Source organism: Abramis brama (assembly GCF_963993115.1).
Source record: "Abramis brama genome assembly, chromosome: 17".
Classification (NCBI taxonomy): domain Eukaryota; kingdom Metazoa; phylum Chordata; class Actinopteri; order Cypriniformes; family Leuciscidae; genus Abramis; species Abramis brama.
This window is the reverse complement of record NC_139979.1, coordinates 4,229,323-4,243,340: the sequence shown is the minus strand read 5'-3', so window position 1 is coordinate 4,243,340 and position 14,018 is coordinate 4,229,323. Positions and strand designations below refer to the sequence as shown.

Below are 14,018 nucleotides of genomic sequence, written 5' to 3'. Positions count from 1 at the left end.
TTAGCATATTCTTATATGTTCATTTAAATAAATTAAATAAATGTTATAATAAAAATAATTGACTATTACAGTAAAGTTAATTGAATTTCTGAATGCATTATAGTCATGAGAATCTGGAAGTTTTCTGAAATGTTACGTTAAAATATGCAATTTAGGCATATCTAATTAAATATGCACTCATTTTCATACATTTCCAGAACAGAAATCTGTCACAATTCCTGTTTCATTTGGTTGACATTAAAGTTGAAGGTTTTTACATGGATATCTCATTTTATCACTCTATAAATCAGAAAACACTGTCAACAAACAGAAAAAAAACTATGTTTTCACTATGTTTTTAGGAATAAAATATTATATAAATCAGGTGAATGATATATGAAGAAACCTTCAGAATATAGATATAAATAAAACTGTAAAGTGTATGTAAAGCTGCTGAAGTGGAGATTTCTGAGAAAAAAACTCACCGCCTTTAAAGATACGTATTCTAATTGAAATCTACAAAATAAACACTCAAAAGTGTATTCTGGATGTTTTCTTACCACCAGTCCGAAAAAGGAGACATGTTATGGAAGCAAAATAGCCCATAATTGACCAGTGCATTAAACGACACTGGTTTCGCATGTAGTGTCTTGCCCTAATAATAGCTAGTAGACATATCATTTGCTGGAAAGTCTGACTGAGGAAAATGTCATTTTTAAAACGTGTCAGTGCAGTGGTTAAGTTCTCACCAGTGCGCCGGGGCCCCTGGGATCCCACTGCCAGGGGCCGGAACCAGCACTGCGTTCCTCTCCTCCGTCAGACCCACCCACTGCTCCACCAGTCTGGCCTCTCTTTCCTCATCCTCCTCAGACTTTTCTGAAAATCACATGCACATGTGAACATAAATGGACAACTTTAAAGGCGATTTTCTCAATGTTTAGATTTTTTTGCACCCTCAGATTCCAGATTTTCAAATAGTTGTATCTCGGCCAAATATTATCCTATCATAACAAACACATAAACATCAATGGAAAGCTTATTTATTCAGCTTTCGGCTGATGTATACATCTCAATTTAAAACAATTGACCCATGTGACTGGTTTTGTGGTCAGGGTCACATTTGTGCATCCAGGGTCAACCAAGCATCAAAAATAACACCAAGGTTTATGAGCTTGAGAAGACGGCATTACCAAACTGTTTTTCACAGTCTAATTACTGTCTAATTCTGAAGAACACAAAATAAGATATTGTGAAGAATGTGTGTAACCAAACAGTTGATGGACCCCCATAGACTTCCATAGTATTTTTTGTTCTCCATACTATGGAAGTCAATGGGGTCCATCAACTGTTTGATTACACACATTCTTCACAATATCTTCTTTTGGGTTCTTCAGAAGAAAGAAACTCATACAGGTTTGGAACAACTTGAGAGTGAGTAAATGATGACAGAATTTAAATTTTTGGGTGAACTATCCCTTTTTAAAGGGAGAAAAAAAATAGCATAATATTCACAACAATCTAAATATATTCCTTTTCTACATTTCAAATAAAAAATGTAATCGTAAAAATATATCAATGCATTACAATGCTAGAGCGATGTATAAATGAGGTTTTCATTAAGGCAACAGGAACATTTTATCAAACTGTTTGAAAGGCAGCATCTAATTTGTTTTAAGCGTAAAGTAGACAGCAATTCTTTGAGTGATGATTTGACATTTATCCTCATGAACAGCAATAACAGCTTCATAACTGTAATCAAACTGTATGTAACCAGAAAATCCCAGAATGACACGTGCACTCCAACCTGACTTATTGAAGATCTTCATGATCTGCTCTTCCAGATATTCCCTGCGCTTGATGAGGGCATCAGACCAGCGTTCCCGCACACAGTTCAGGTCCTCCTCCTGTTCACATACAGCAGAAGAACAGTGAGACCTCAGCTAAACTGTATTTGCAGACCCCTATTTAATTTGCTATCAGTGGGCGATTAACACCATTAGGCTCATTTCAATTCACAATTTAAAGTGACTGGAAAATAATCTGAAAATCCCATTTGAATTACATTCCCACTGATCAATTCACTGTAGAGATTACAATACAGTGCATCCATCTCACACCGTGTCTACAGTAACGCGAGCGGCATGTCGCAACATGTCAAAATGAAATAACTCTTTTAATATAATCAACAACTCCTATGATAAGGGCCGTGACACACCAAGCCTACGCTGGTGAGCGTCTGTCGGGATAGTTTTTGCAACATTACATATACGTATGTACAGAATTTCGTACATGAGCATAAAATGCATGATTTTAAGGATAAGGATGTTGCTTCTGTTGACAGATTTTCACTGTCTAAAATTACAAATATCATTTGTGTACATTTATTTTGATTATTGATTTGATTTGATCTGTTACATGTTACTATTAAATTAGGCAAAAACACCTCTTGGCCTGCAGTGCATACGGCTCTATATTATTTAGAATTTAAAGGGATGCTTCACCGATTAGCATTAAGCTTTGTATCAGTAGAAACCCGGTAGTATTTTCGAATGACCGTGCTTCCCTCCCTCATGTCCCCCTGAGACGAGAGATTTCTGTATTGTGTGTCTGGAAAAAAACCTCAGATGACGAAAAATCGTCATTTAGCGTCATCAGAGGCTCGTTTGTCCAGAGGCGAGAGACTACAGCCAGTAGGAGGACCTCGTCCAGCATGTCTTCAACCCGCCCATAGGGGGATCGCACGATAAAACAGTAGCCTAGTTGTGTCATTTCTCCCGATACTGCCCTCTGTAACCGGTAGGCGTGGCTTGCGAGTGGCCTCGTATGACAGCGAAGCAAGTGCATTCTGGGAGTTGTTGTCTTTCATCCACATGAGCCAAAAATACATTTTCTGGCTTTTCTCAGTCTAGAAGGCACCAACTTCTAAAATAATTTCACATTTCTACTATATAAATGACCCAATTTAAATACACATTCATCTTTCCAGCGGTGAAATATCCCTTTAATTCATTGAGTATTTCAGTAACATCTGAGCATTTGATCAAGGTCAGCTTAAAATGTTTCTGGTTTCTAAACTTGTTGTAACGTCCGCCTGTAGCGTCCAGTGTAGACACGGTCTCAGGTGCATATTTGGAGCCAAGCATCAAATTTCAATATAATTCTTGCACAATACCAAAATAAACAAATAAATGGCATGAATTAATAAAGGCAGATTAAATCCAGTGTGCTGTTTTTACATTCAAACCCACACAGATGAAGCCGTCAGAAGCGGCTCCATCTAGTACGGTTCAAATGGACTTCAACATGCAGGAATCATGCAGCCATGCACTGATCATGTGACAGACAGCCGAGTGTGTTAGTGCAGGAATCTCCACACTTAAAGGTTTAGGATCTCACAGCTTCTTTGGAAGCATTTCTCACAAGATTATAATATCAGGCTTTCAGACACGGGCGATGATTATAATTTCATCCAGGCGACCCACGTACTGTCTCCTGTCTGAAAGCACATGTTCAGCAGCTCACTGTCATCATGCGTGTGGGACAGACAGCAGGAAGTCAGAATACCTGATAACTATCCATATCGTCGTCTTCCTCCTTCTGCCAGGAGAGAATACAGTCTGTCACACACTCTGCTGAACTGACTCTCACGTGACTCTAAACGCCCATTCACACAGATGTTAAAGTGCCCCTATTATGTTATTTGAAAGATTCCTGATTTTGTTTTGGAGTCTCCTACAATAGGTTTACATGCATCCAAGCTAAAAAAAAACTTGGATCCATGGTGTTTTTGACCTTAGATCATCTCTCAATGTCTGAAACAGTTTGATAAAGTATCCGGTCTCTCTAAACCCCTCCTTTCCGAGAGCTTACTCCCCTCTGATTGGTCAGATGGCCTAGACTGTTGTGATTGGTGTACTCTGCTCTGATTGGTCAGATGGCCTAGACTGTTGTGATTGGTCTACTCTGCTCTGATTGGTCTGATGGCCCAGTCTGTTGTGATTGGTTTACTCCACTCTGATTGGTCAGATGGCCTAGTCTGTTGTGATTGGTCTACTCTGCTCTGATTGGTCTGATGGCCCAGTCTGTTGTGATTGGTTTACTCCACTCTGATTGGTCAGATGGCCTAGTCTGTTGTGATTGGTCTACCGCTTGGTCTAAACGAAACAGCCAGCACCATATCTGAATTTGAGCTCCGGATCTTCCTCAGCACTTGATACACAGTGATCCGAACCGTAATGACGGCATCGGTTTTACCATACCAATCTCATCCTATGGAAGTGCATGCAAAGTGGATTTGCTCTCATAGCGCAGAAAACAGCGTCTTCTTGACATAGACGTTATGCACATTTGTTACAAACCTACGTAGGTTTGACCAGGAAGTCTAGAACTACTGACGACTCGTTTCAGGCAGTTTATCATGTTCTTTGAAACTTATCAGACCTTTTACATTCACAAACAGCTATATAACACACATAATAGGCAATAATCATAATAGGGGCACTTTAAAATGAAGCAATGCATCCCTACAAAGCCCTTCATGTTGAAAATTGATGATGAAAGGACAAAATCACAACTGATAAATCAATTATAACTTTTTTGGGGTTCATGTTTCCAGAACCAGCATTCAAGAAAGATGAATACCAACCATATCAAGCTGTTGAGTACAAGGAAGGGATATAGTGGCAACAAACAGGAGCCACAAACAACAACAACAGCTTGATTTTCACACTCCATGTGAAGGACTCCTCAGGGATGCATTGTGTCATTTTAACATGTTTTCACAGTTGAATCAACATTGAACCAAATGGCTGAAATTGAAGGCATAATTGATGAACTTTGCAACATTGAACTGAACTGAACCAATATTGAATTGACTTGAGCTGAATAATGACACTATTGTCTTCTGTAAAGCTGCTTATATTTTCATAAATACCAAGTGGTACATAAGTGGTACAAATTGTATGAAATTATATTTTGATGTCACATTACAGCATGCATATTTCTTTCTTTTCTCTTTTTCCTTTTTTTAAACCAGATTTGTATTTCTATTTTACACATATCACAAAGTGATATTTCTTGCACTTTTAAAAAAAGAAAAAAGTTACTAATATCTAACATTTTAGGTGAATGATGCTCAAGATCAATGTTATTTAAATACCATTTATATACTATTATAGTTTTTGTTAATATTTTGAATTAGATTTTATTTTTGTATTTTCATTTTAATTAAGTTTTAGTAATTCTGTTGTGTGTTTTTCACTTTTCATTTCATTTTTATTTTCTTAAATATACTTATATAGCTCAGTTCTAGTTTTAGTTAATTTAGTACTTCACCTTAAACTACACAAAAAAGTAATGAAAGAGTTTCCGTTTGCTCCAGATTCTGCTCTAACAGTGTGTTGTGTCCGTTGTAATCACCTGATAGCTGTCCAGAGGTCTCTGTAGTTTTGTGGAGCGAGCCGAAACACAGCCGATAGAGACGGACAGAACGGCCTCCACCATCAACGGCAGAGTCCCCGAGTGCTGGACCGGCTGGACACACACCTGAAGCCTCCGAGAGTGACCCTGTGTGTGTGGACGAGAAACGCTAGTGTAAATGCTGTTTTAAAATGTATCTGGATGAATGTAGCCTTTGTCAGCTAGGATATTGTGAATGAGATTGTCGCACCTGCCGCAGCTGAAACACGCCTCCAGTGCTGATGTCTTTGTTGGGATGCAGCTCTACGGACGAATACTCGCCCTGCTCATTCAACTCCTGTATGGAGACCCACAGCTCTATCCTACGAGACACTTCACTCCACCTGTCGAACACACATACACACTGCTGAACGCACGTCTACATGTATGAAAGACTACCACGATACCAAACGCTCAGTAGTCGTTATCAATACCAGTACAATGTCATGGTCCTCGGTACCAATTTTGCTAAATGTTGAAATTTACATTAAAGGGGTCATGAACTGGCTTTTAAAAAAAATGTATATTGTTGTCTGAGGTCAACTTATGACATTCGCTTGGTTTTTACATTCAAAAAATTAAAATTAATAAGTAATAGGCTATTTTCTACCCTGGTTTTGAGCCTAGCTCCTGAAACGCTCGGTTTTTATGGGCGTGCCGCATTGAAGACTTGGAAGTAAACACCCACTGCTATGATTGGATAACAGTTTTGCATATTATAATGAGTTTCAAGTAATGCGCGAATCGGTGGGCGGGGCTAAACAGGCAGTGTTGAAGTAGGCGTTGCTCTTCTTCTGCGGAGGCGGGGTTTGATACCCTTTGACGTCAGAGATCCCCACTTTGAAAAAGCTGTCATTCGCTGTGCCTGGTGTCAATAAAAGCTTTTATTGGACTAACAAGGACGTTTTCAGTTCTGAAACTTGCAGGATATTCTAATAGTATGATGAGAATAGTATAGTATAGATATAGTATAGTATGACCTCTTATATGTCAAAAGCTCAAGGAAAACCTTTTACTTCTCAGTTCATCACCCCTTTAACTAAGATTAATAAATGGCTTTAAAAGTATTGTTAGTTCATGTTAACTAATGTAGTAAACTCATGTTAACAAATGAAACATAATTGTAAAGTGTTACCAAAAGAATAAATGAAAAGCACCAAAACTTTTATTCAAGTTTATTAAAACTTTTTATTTCAAATATGCATGGGAGTGTTTTGAAAGGCTGGTATCATATATTGGCAGTATTTTGAATAAATTATTTATCCATGCACATCATAATTTTTTTTTAATTCATGTGCCCTTGTAATCTTTAAATAACTTTGTCTTTCTCTTGCAGTGACATCTATTCTCTTCTCTGATGATGTGTTTACTGACAACCTGTCACTCACATGAGATCAATAGCAAACCACAACCATCAAATCATTTCCCCATGGATAAAATCAAGTCTCGCCCTACATTTGTTCTTGTTCGAGAAGCTGTTTCACTCAGATATACGTCACAATAGGGAAGAAAATACTATCGCAACTTCCATTTCATGCTAACTTTAAAATGTAAGCATGTAAAGTACATTTGACAACACTAGTCTACATACATGAAAAAGTGTGAGTGTATCTGTAAGTAAATGCACCTGTCTCTGAGCGTCCGTGTCTTGGCCTGCAGTGCATCGAGCTCCCAGACGGAGCGGCCGTTACCCGCGTACCGGTGACCCCAAACCTCGATGGCCAGAGCTCCATCTGAGATGAACTCCAGAAACTCCTCCGTCACGTGCACCACGAAATCCTGCCAACACAAGCAGAAACGTATTATTTTTACAGGTTCTGAAGAGAATCTGAGTGCTTGATTGTGCAAAACTTGATGCTACAGAGGTGAACTGGTCCATGTCAAAACAGATTTGCACTCTTATTAGATTTACAGACACTCTACATAAAAAACTAACATGGTGTTAGAGGTGTTATCACATCTCTAGGAGCACTAGTAATAACAATAAATAAAACAATAATAATACATAAATATTATAAATAAATAAACAAAAACCTCTTTTTTGCATTTCACCTTCACTCGATCTTGTTTCATCACTAGAAGCACTAGTAATAATAATACAAAAAATATAATAAAAAATAAATAAATGAAAAAAACTAGTGTGTTGTGCTGAAATACATCCAGTTTCACCATATATATAAGTTCATATTAATGGGTAATTTACACAGGGTATTGTAATTAACTAAACTAAAACCATAAGAAACATTTTTGTTGTATGATAAAAATAAAAATAAAATAAACATTAGCTGAAATAAAATATAAGAAAACATTTTTAAATCTAGTTGCCAAATTAACACTTCTCATTTTCATTTAGTTTAACTTGATGTACTGAAATAACTAAATCTAAAAATGAATTCATAGACATATATATATTTTTAAACTAAAATGGCAAAACCACACAACTAAATTACAAAATGGAAAATAAAGAGATACAAAACATTCAAAATATGAATAAAAACTATAATAGTATCTGAATGATAGTAAAACAGCACTGGCTCTTCAGTAAATGTCTGCTGTGTGTTACCCTGCAGTGGTGGAAGCGCACAGTGAACTCGGCGTCGGGGGTGCGCGGGGTGGGCGTGTCCGGGCTGATCACGGGCGGAGCCACAGCCGGCTCTGATTGTTCCCAGAAGCTGTACTGACAGAACACGAAGTTGGACAGGTTGAGAGGCAAACCAGACGCCTCTCGGATCCGCACCTGACACAAGGAGAACACTACAGTGAGTGTTTATGACAACACTAAACCAGGGTTACTATAGTTAACTCAAACTAAAACCATAAAAAAAAACTAAAAAAACATTTTGTTGCTTGAAATAAAATAAACGTTAACTGAAATAAAGTAAAACTTGTTTTGTTTCAGCTAGTTACTAAGGCAACATTTCTCATTTTCATTTAGTTTAACTAAAATAACTAAACCTAAAATTTACATTGAAAATTATAACAACTATACAGACATATGTTAAAAAAGAAATTACAAAATAACAACTAAATTATTAAAAATCCAACTAAAATGAAAATAGAAATTATAAAAATAGAAACTAATTCAAAATATTAATAAAAACGTTAATAGTATTTCAATGATACTGAAATAACACATCTGATTCTTTCCATTAAACACAGGACCAGTGGATCAGATTTGTTTGATTTCACCACAAATATGATCACATTTTTGTATGTATAAAAAAAAAATTTCATTAAAAAGTTATAATTAGACAACAGATGATATTCATACATTTACTGCTGCTGAAAAACAATGCATGTTTGCTGGCAGTTCTGCACAATTTGGCCAAGAAATTTGTATATATATATATATATATATATATATGCAGATGCAGAGATGAGTTTGATCAAATAATTGGGTATAAAATGGACAAAATACTGAGCCCTTTACCCTGCAGGTGAGTTTTCTGGCCATGTGGACGATCTCTCCATTATTGTCCATGACCTCGTATCCGCTGCTCTCGCTGGAATTCTCGGAAGAATCGTCTCCTCCCGCCAGACGCTCCGGCACGACTCCGCTCACACGGACCAGCTCCACATGCAGACGACCGGCGACCTGCCAAAGGAGGACACCACGGGTATGAGAGACGCTGTTTAACAGCGGTTCAACAGGTGAACATGTACAGCGGATCCTGCCCACCTCTCCCTGCTGGCTGATGATGGGAACCGCGTACTGCAGCTTGACGTCATGAAACAGACACTCCAGGAAGACGTTTGCTACGCCGATGAGGTTGTGATTCTCTTGAGCTTCATAGAACGGATCTCTTGTCTTACTGTGCAGCTGGTTAACCTGGTAAAAATGCAGGAAAATAGTGATTTTTACAGAAACGTTCATACGTTTGGGGTCTTTTATGCTCACCAACCAAGGCTGCATTTATTTGAGCAAAAAACAGAAATATTGTGAAATATTATTACAATTTAAAAGAATTGTTTTCTATAACTGTAATTTATTCCTGTGATCAAAGCTGAGTTTTCAGCATCATTACTCCAGTCTTCAGTGTCACATGATCCTTCAGAAATCATTCTGATATGATGATTTGCTGCTCAAAAAACATTTATGATTATTATCAATGTTGAAAACAGTTGTGCTGCTTTATATTTTTGTGGAAAATGTTTTTTCTTTTCAGGATTCTTTGATGAATAGAAAGTTCAAAAGGAAAGCATTTATTTTAAGCATAATCTTTTGTTACATTACAGATGTTTTTACTGTCACATTTGATCAATTTGATGAGACTTTGCTGAATAAACGTATACATTTCTTTCAATTTCTTACCACTTCCTGTGTGCCTTCCCTCCAGTCCCTGTAGTGGTCTCTCATGTCCACTAGTTTGTTCTCTAATTTCTCGATGGTCCAAACCTGTGTTCCCTTCCCTTTACGTCGCACCTGGATCGCTGGTTCACTGACTATAGCGCCACGCTGGGGTTGAAATTATTGCAGTACATCAATTTAATATTACAGAGGAAACGATACAGAGACTATCGAATGCATTAATGAAAAACATAAATAAACCACTAGTAAATAAATAAACAAACATGTAAATATATGAGAAAAATAAATAAATGATTAAAATAATTAAAGTTAACCAATAATAAATAAAGAAAATAAATAAGTAAATGAATGAATGAGTAAATAAGTACATATTAAATGAATAAGTAACATAAATAAGAAAAATAAATAAGTTAAAAAAACAAATAAACAAATAAGTAAATAAATAAACAACTGATTAAAAAATAATGTAAATAAATTAGTAAATAAATGAATAAATAAAAAAATGAGAAAAATAAATAAACGAGAAAAAACAAACAAATTATAGAAATAAAAAATAATAAGAATAAAAACAAAAATAAATAAATAAATGAGTAAGCAAACTAATTAATAAAGTAAATAAATAAGCAAAATAAATAATTAAGGAAATAAACAAATGAATAAATAATGTAAATCTGTAAATAAAGGACTAAATAAAAGAATAAATTAAAGAATTAAAATAAAAAAATTATAGAAAAAAATTAACAAACAAACAAGTAAACAAATGAATAAATAAAGTAAATAAACAAGTAAATGAATGAATGAATAAGTAAAATAAATAAATAAGCTAATAAATACATAAGTAAATGAGTAAAAAAAAAATATTTTGGTTTGGATAAAAGCGTCTGCTGAATGAAGGAATGTAAATGTGTGTACTCTTACCTTGCGGTTGGCGCTGAGGTTGGCGGCTGGTATCTGCAGCGTGACCTGGTAGTCGGTGAGTTTGAGCATCTCCTCGGACAGGAAGTTGGCCTCTCGCACCAGTGCGTTTGCTCTCACCACCTGCTCGCGCAACCGAGACAGACTCTGGCGGAACAGCTCGTCCCTGGAAAACACAAGAGGCACATTCACTCGAGAGACGACGACACACTAGCGGACCACTAGAAAGCATGGCTGGATGAATGGAGCAAAAATGTCCAGGGAATGTTAAATGTGAGTGTTACAAGGATTCACTTCTCTGTGTGAGAATGTGTGTGTATGTTTGGGCGAGATAGAATGTGAAATCACAGGTTGTAAACAATATGAATCTACTCCAAAACCTAGTGAGCTGCCTATGTAGGCATGTAGCATTTTAGGGCTTTATAGGCACAATCTCCAACACGAAGGCTGTTTTATGTCCTGGATTACATCGAGTCAGGATTTAAAGGTACAATATGTAAGATTTTTGTAATAAAATATTCAAAAACCACTTCTACAGTGTGATATATTTCATGCAGTTGTGTAATTACATTATTCCAAAAATTCCCAAGGATTTTTAAATCCAGAGAAATTACAGTTTTAAATAATGGCTCGTCCCTTGTCATTGTTTTAAACGTGTAAAACTGTGCAGCATTAACCCACCAAATCCTTTGACGTGATCATTTCACGTTCCTTGTAGCTAACTCATTACGATGACATAAAATAGTGTGATCAAACGTACAGGTAATACAAAAACAAATGTATTAGCTGATAAATAATTTATATGATTCGTGAATTTCATAAATCTCTGGATGGTGAAAACGACATCTCCCATCGTTCCACTCTCCTTCATAGCGTCATCAAGCTTCGTCTTTGTTATTGTTTTGAAAATGCGGCCTCTGGCGTGAAAAAATGACAGATTGTGCCTTTAAAGGCCGGGTTCTCACCTCTCCTCCGTCCACAGCCGCTCTTTGCTGTGTGTGGAGTGTGTGGGGAAGGGCAGGCGGTCGCTGCTGCAGCGCTGGTGCTGCGACACCTTCTCCGGGGAGAGCCGCTGCCGCAGGGACTGAAGCTCCCGCTCGTACATCAGACGCTGCTCCTCCAGAGCCAGACGCTTCTCCTCCAGATACTGCTTCTCCAGCACCTGCACCACGTTCTGCATGGGGTCTGTGTGGAGACGCATGCTTTCTGTATTCTGATACATCTATAAATCAGGGTTACTATCAACTAACTGTTTCTGTTATAAACATAACATAACGTAAATATTAGATGTAAAACTTAAACGGAAATTAGAAATATTGCCTCGTCAACTAACTGAAATAAATTGGTAAATTAAAACTGAAGTAAAGATAAATAGATATATTTTTAAAAAGCTAATAAAAATGGCAAAAGCACATAATAAAATTACTTAAACTAAAATTAAAATGAAATAGGAAAGCATAAAAAGCTAATTCAATACAATACAATACTTACTATAATACAATATAAATAATACTAAAATAACACTGCTATTAATGGCTGGCTTTCTCCAGAAAAGAAACACTACCTTAGACATCCTTAAAACAAGATATATTTACTTGAGCTAGATATTAGGGTTTGTTTTCAGATAATATATTCAGAAAATATAAGTGTTGCATTGGGAGATTTTTTTCCAATTGTTTGTACTCCAAAAAAAAAAAAGATAATCAGGTACATTTTAATTTATTTAGTTTTTTTATTTAGTATTTTAGTGCTGTCAAATCGATTAATCGCGATAAATCTAACATACAAGTTTGTAAATATGTATATGTGTGTGTGTGTGTGTACTGTATGTATGTATATGTCTATATATATAATATATTTATGAACTTTTATGTTAGATGCGATAAATCGTGGTTAATCGATTTGACATGACTAAATTATTTATATATTGAAAATAATATTTTATTTTAATATATAATATATTTTAATATATAAAATTTGTATTGCATTTTCATAATAATGAGCAATGAGAATACAAGCAGGTAAATTCATTTTGTTATGCAGGTGTATGCAGTAGATGTGATAATCAGCTAAATTTAAATAATTGTTTATTAAAAATAAGTTACCATTTATTTTTATTGCATTTTCATAATAATTAGCAATGAGAATACAAGCAGGAAAATTCATCTAGTTATAGGTATATATAGATGTGTTTTATTTTCCATTTGAATGATACTGTGAAGCAGAATGCCTCATGCATGTCTCTGTGTATTGTGTAGTAAAGGCTCTAGCGTGTACCGTTGTTCCCCAGAGCTTTCATCATGACCTCCATCTGTGCAAACTCGTAGCTGTAATCCTGCTCGGACGAAGCCTCGCTGGCCGTCTCCACGTCGGCCTCCACGAAGCTCTCGCGGGAACAATCCCTCTCCATCTCCTTTAAGCGGTCGCGCCGCTTGCGCTTCGGCAGGTTGATTCTGAGGACGACACGTTCACTCTGATGAACCTGTACATGTGCAAGAGGACGTCTGGATGTGCGAATCTGCAGCTTACCTGAAGAAGTGGTTGTTTCCCCACAGGATGCGATCTCCGTGCCACAGATGAACCTTGGAGTACAGCATTGTGCCATTCACGCAGGTCCTGTGCAGGAAAATAAGGTTAAAACATCACAATAAGAATGAAACAACATTTGATTGGACGCAAAAAGTACTTAAAGGAACACGCCAACTTTTTGGGACTTTAGCTTATTCACCGTATCCCCCAGAGTTAGATAAGTCCATACATACCCTTCTCATCTCCGTGCGTGCTGTAACTCTGTCTGACGCACCCACCGCTAGCCTAGCTTAGCACAAAGACTGGAGGTAAACGGCTCCAGCTAGCATACTGCTCCCAATAAATGACAAAATAATGCCAACATTTTCCTATTTACATGTTGTGATTTGTAGAGTTACAGCCATCTTCTAACCGTATACATACTGGGAACTATATTCTCAGAAGGCGAAGCACTGCTACTTCTGCAAAGGGTTTTTTGATTTGAGAATATAGTTCCCAGTATGTATACGGTTAGAAGATGGCTGTGTCTCATGTGACCTTGTTATTTGTACATGCTGTGACTATACAAATCACAACATGTAAATAGGAAAATGTTGGCGTTATTTTGTCACTTATTGGGAGCAGTATGCTAGCTGGAGCCGTTTACCTCCAGTCTTTGTGCTAAGCTAGGCTAGCGGTGGGTGCGTCAGACAGAGTTACGGCACGCACGGAGATGAGAAGGGTATGTATGGACTTATCTAACTCTGGGGGATACGGGGAATAAGATAAAGTCCCAAAAAGTCGGCGTGTTCCTTTAAAACACACAAATAAGACAAAGGCACAAGACTGT

The 14,018-nt window shown here is 36.8% G+C and overlaps 1 protein-coding gene across 5 annotated transcripts in view; it reads right to left on the bottom strand.

The window, feature by feature from the left end:
- The window catches only part of kif13a (kinesin family member 13A), a 74,575-nt gene that overhangs the window by 13,701 nt on the left and 46,856 nt on the right, over window positions 1–14,018 (bottom strand). For 4 of the 5 annotated variants that reach the window (XM_084089439.1, XM_084089442.1, XM_084089440.1 and 1 more), the window contains exons 15-28: window positions 13,190–13,276; window positions 12,938–13,113; window positions 11,626–11,845; window positions 10,664–10,826; window positions 9,749–9,892; window positions 9,116–9,265; window positions 8,867–9,031; window positions 8,000–8,173; window positions 7,064–7,215; window positions 5,648–5,780; window positions 5,398–5,544; window positions 3,544–3,576; window positions 1,784–1,883; window positions 729–855 (exon numbers count right to left, since the gene is read on the bottom strand). In XM_084089439.1, the coding sequence (XP_083945565.1) occupies window positions 729–855; window positions 1,784–1,883; window positions 3,544–3,576; window positions 5,398–5,544; window positions 5,648–5,780; window positions 7,064–7,215; window positions 8,000–8,173; window positions 8,867–9,031; window positions 9,116–9,265; window positions 9,749–9,892; window positions 10,664–10,826; window positions 11,626–11,845; window positions 12,938–13,113; window positions 13,190–13,276 (1,971 nt within the window). The remainder of the gene's footprint in view (window positions 1–728; window positions 856–1,783; window positions 1,884–3,543; window positions 3,577–5,397; window positions 5,545–5,647; window positions 5,781–7,063; window positions 7,216–7,999; window positions 8,174–8,866; window positions 9,032–9,115; window positions 9,266–9,748; window positions 9,893–10,663; window positions 10,827–11,625; window positions 11,846–12,937; window positions 13,114–13,189; window positions 13,277–14,018) is intronic. The other variant, XM_084089441.1, reaches the window with a different exon arrangement.